Raw genomic sequence first — 575 nt, 5'->3', positions numbered from 1 at the left:
GCAAGTTGGCAAATCATTTCAGGAGGGAGTCTCAGCCACACAGTCTGGTTATACTATAGTAGTCATAGTGCAGCGGAAGGAGTGAGACTCCCCTCCTCGCCTGGCATTGTAATGGCTGCAGAGCCGGACCACCTACCAGAAGAAGATCCGCAGGATATTGGCCACCAGCAGCACCAGACACACCCCGGTGGAGAAGCCGTCAGTGCTGGAGGTCCTCCGAATCTCCTGATATTGGGGGATGTACGGCACAACGCCGCCGACCACCATGACGCCGGAGGAGAGCCAGGAGAGGAGGAGCCAACCGCCGCCGCCATCATCATCCGCGTCCATCATCCTCTATATGAAGAAATATCCTGAGGAGACACCAAGAGTCACACCGAGAGTCACACCGAGAGAGACACACCGAGAGTCACACCGAGAGAGTCACACCGAGAGAGTCACACCGAGAGAGTCACACCGAGAGAGACACACCGAGAGAGACACACCGAGAGACACACCGAGAGAGACACACCGAGAGAGTCACACCGAGAGAGACACACCGAGAGAGTCACACCGAGAGAGTCACACCGAGAGAG

The 575-nt window shown here is 56.9% G+C and overlaps 1 protein-coding gene across 1 annotated transcript in view; it reads right to left on the bottom strand.

Moving 5' to 3' along the window:
• LOC108804032 (PQ-loop repeat-containing protein 1-like) overlaps positions 1-336 on the bottom strand; it is a gene marked incomplete at both ends in the record, with an annotated part of 1,635 nt that extends 1,299 nt beyond the window's left edge. The window contains one exon of the mRNA XM_018575800.1: positions 137-336. Within this exon, the coding sequence (XP_018431302.1) occupies positions 137-336 (200 nt within the window). The remainder of the gene's footprint in view (positions 1-136) is intronic.
• Between the last annotated feature and the right edge of the window lie 239 nt (positions 337-575).

Source organism: Nanorana parkeri, unplaced genomic scaffold (assembly GCF_000935625.1).
Source record: "Nanorana parkeri isolate BGI_ZX_2015 unplaced genomic scaffold, ASM93562v1 scaffold4844, whole genome shotgun sequence".
Classification (NCBI taxonomy): domain Eukaryota; kingdom Metazoa; phylum Chordata; class Amphibia; order Anura; family Dicroglossidae; genus Nanorana; species Nanorana parkeri.
This window is presented reverse-complemented; position numbering and strand designations above follow the sequence as displayed.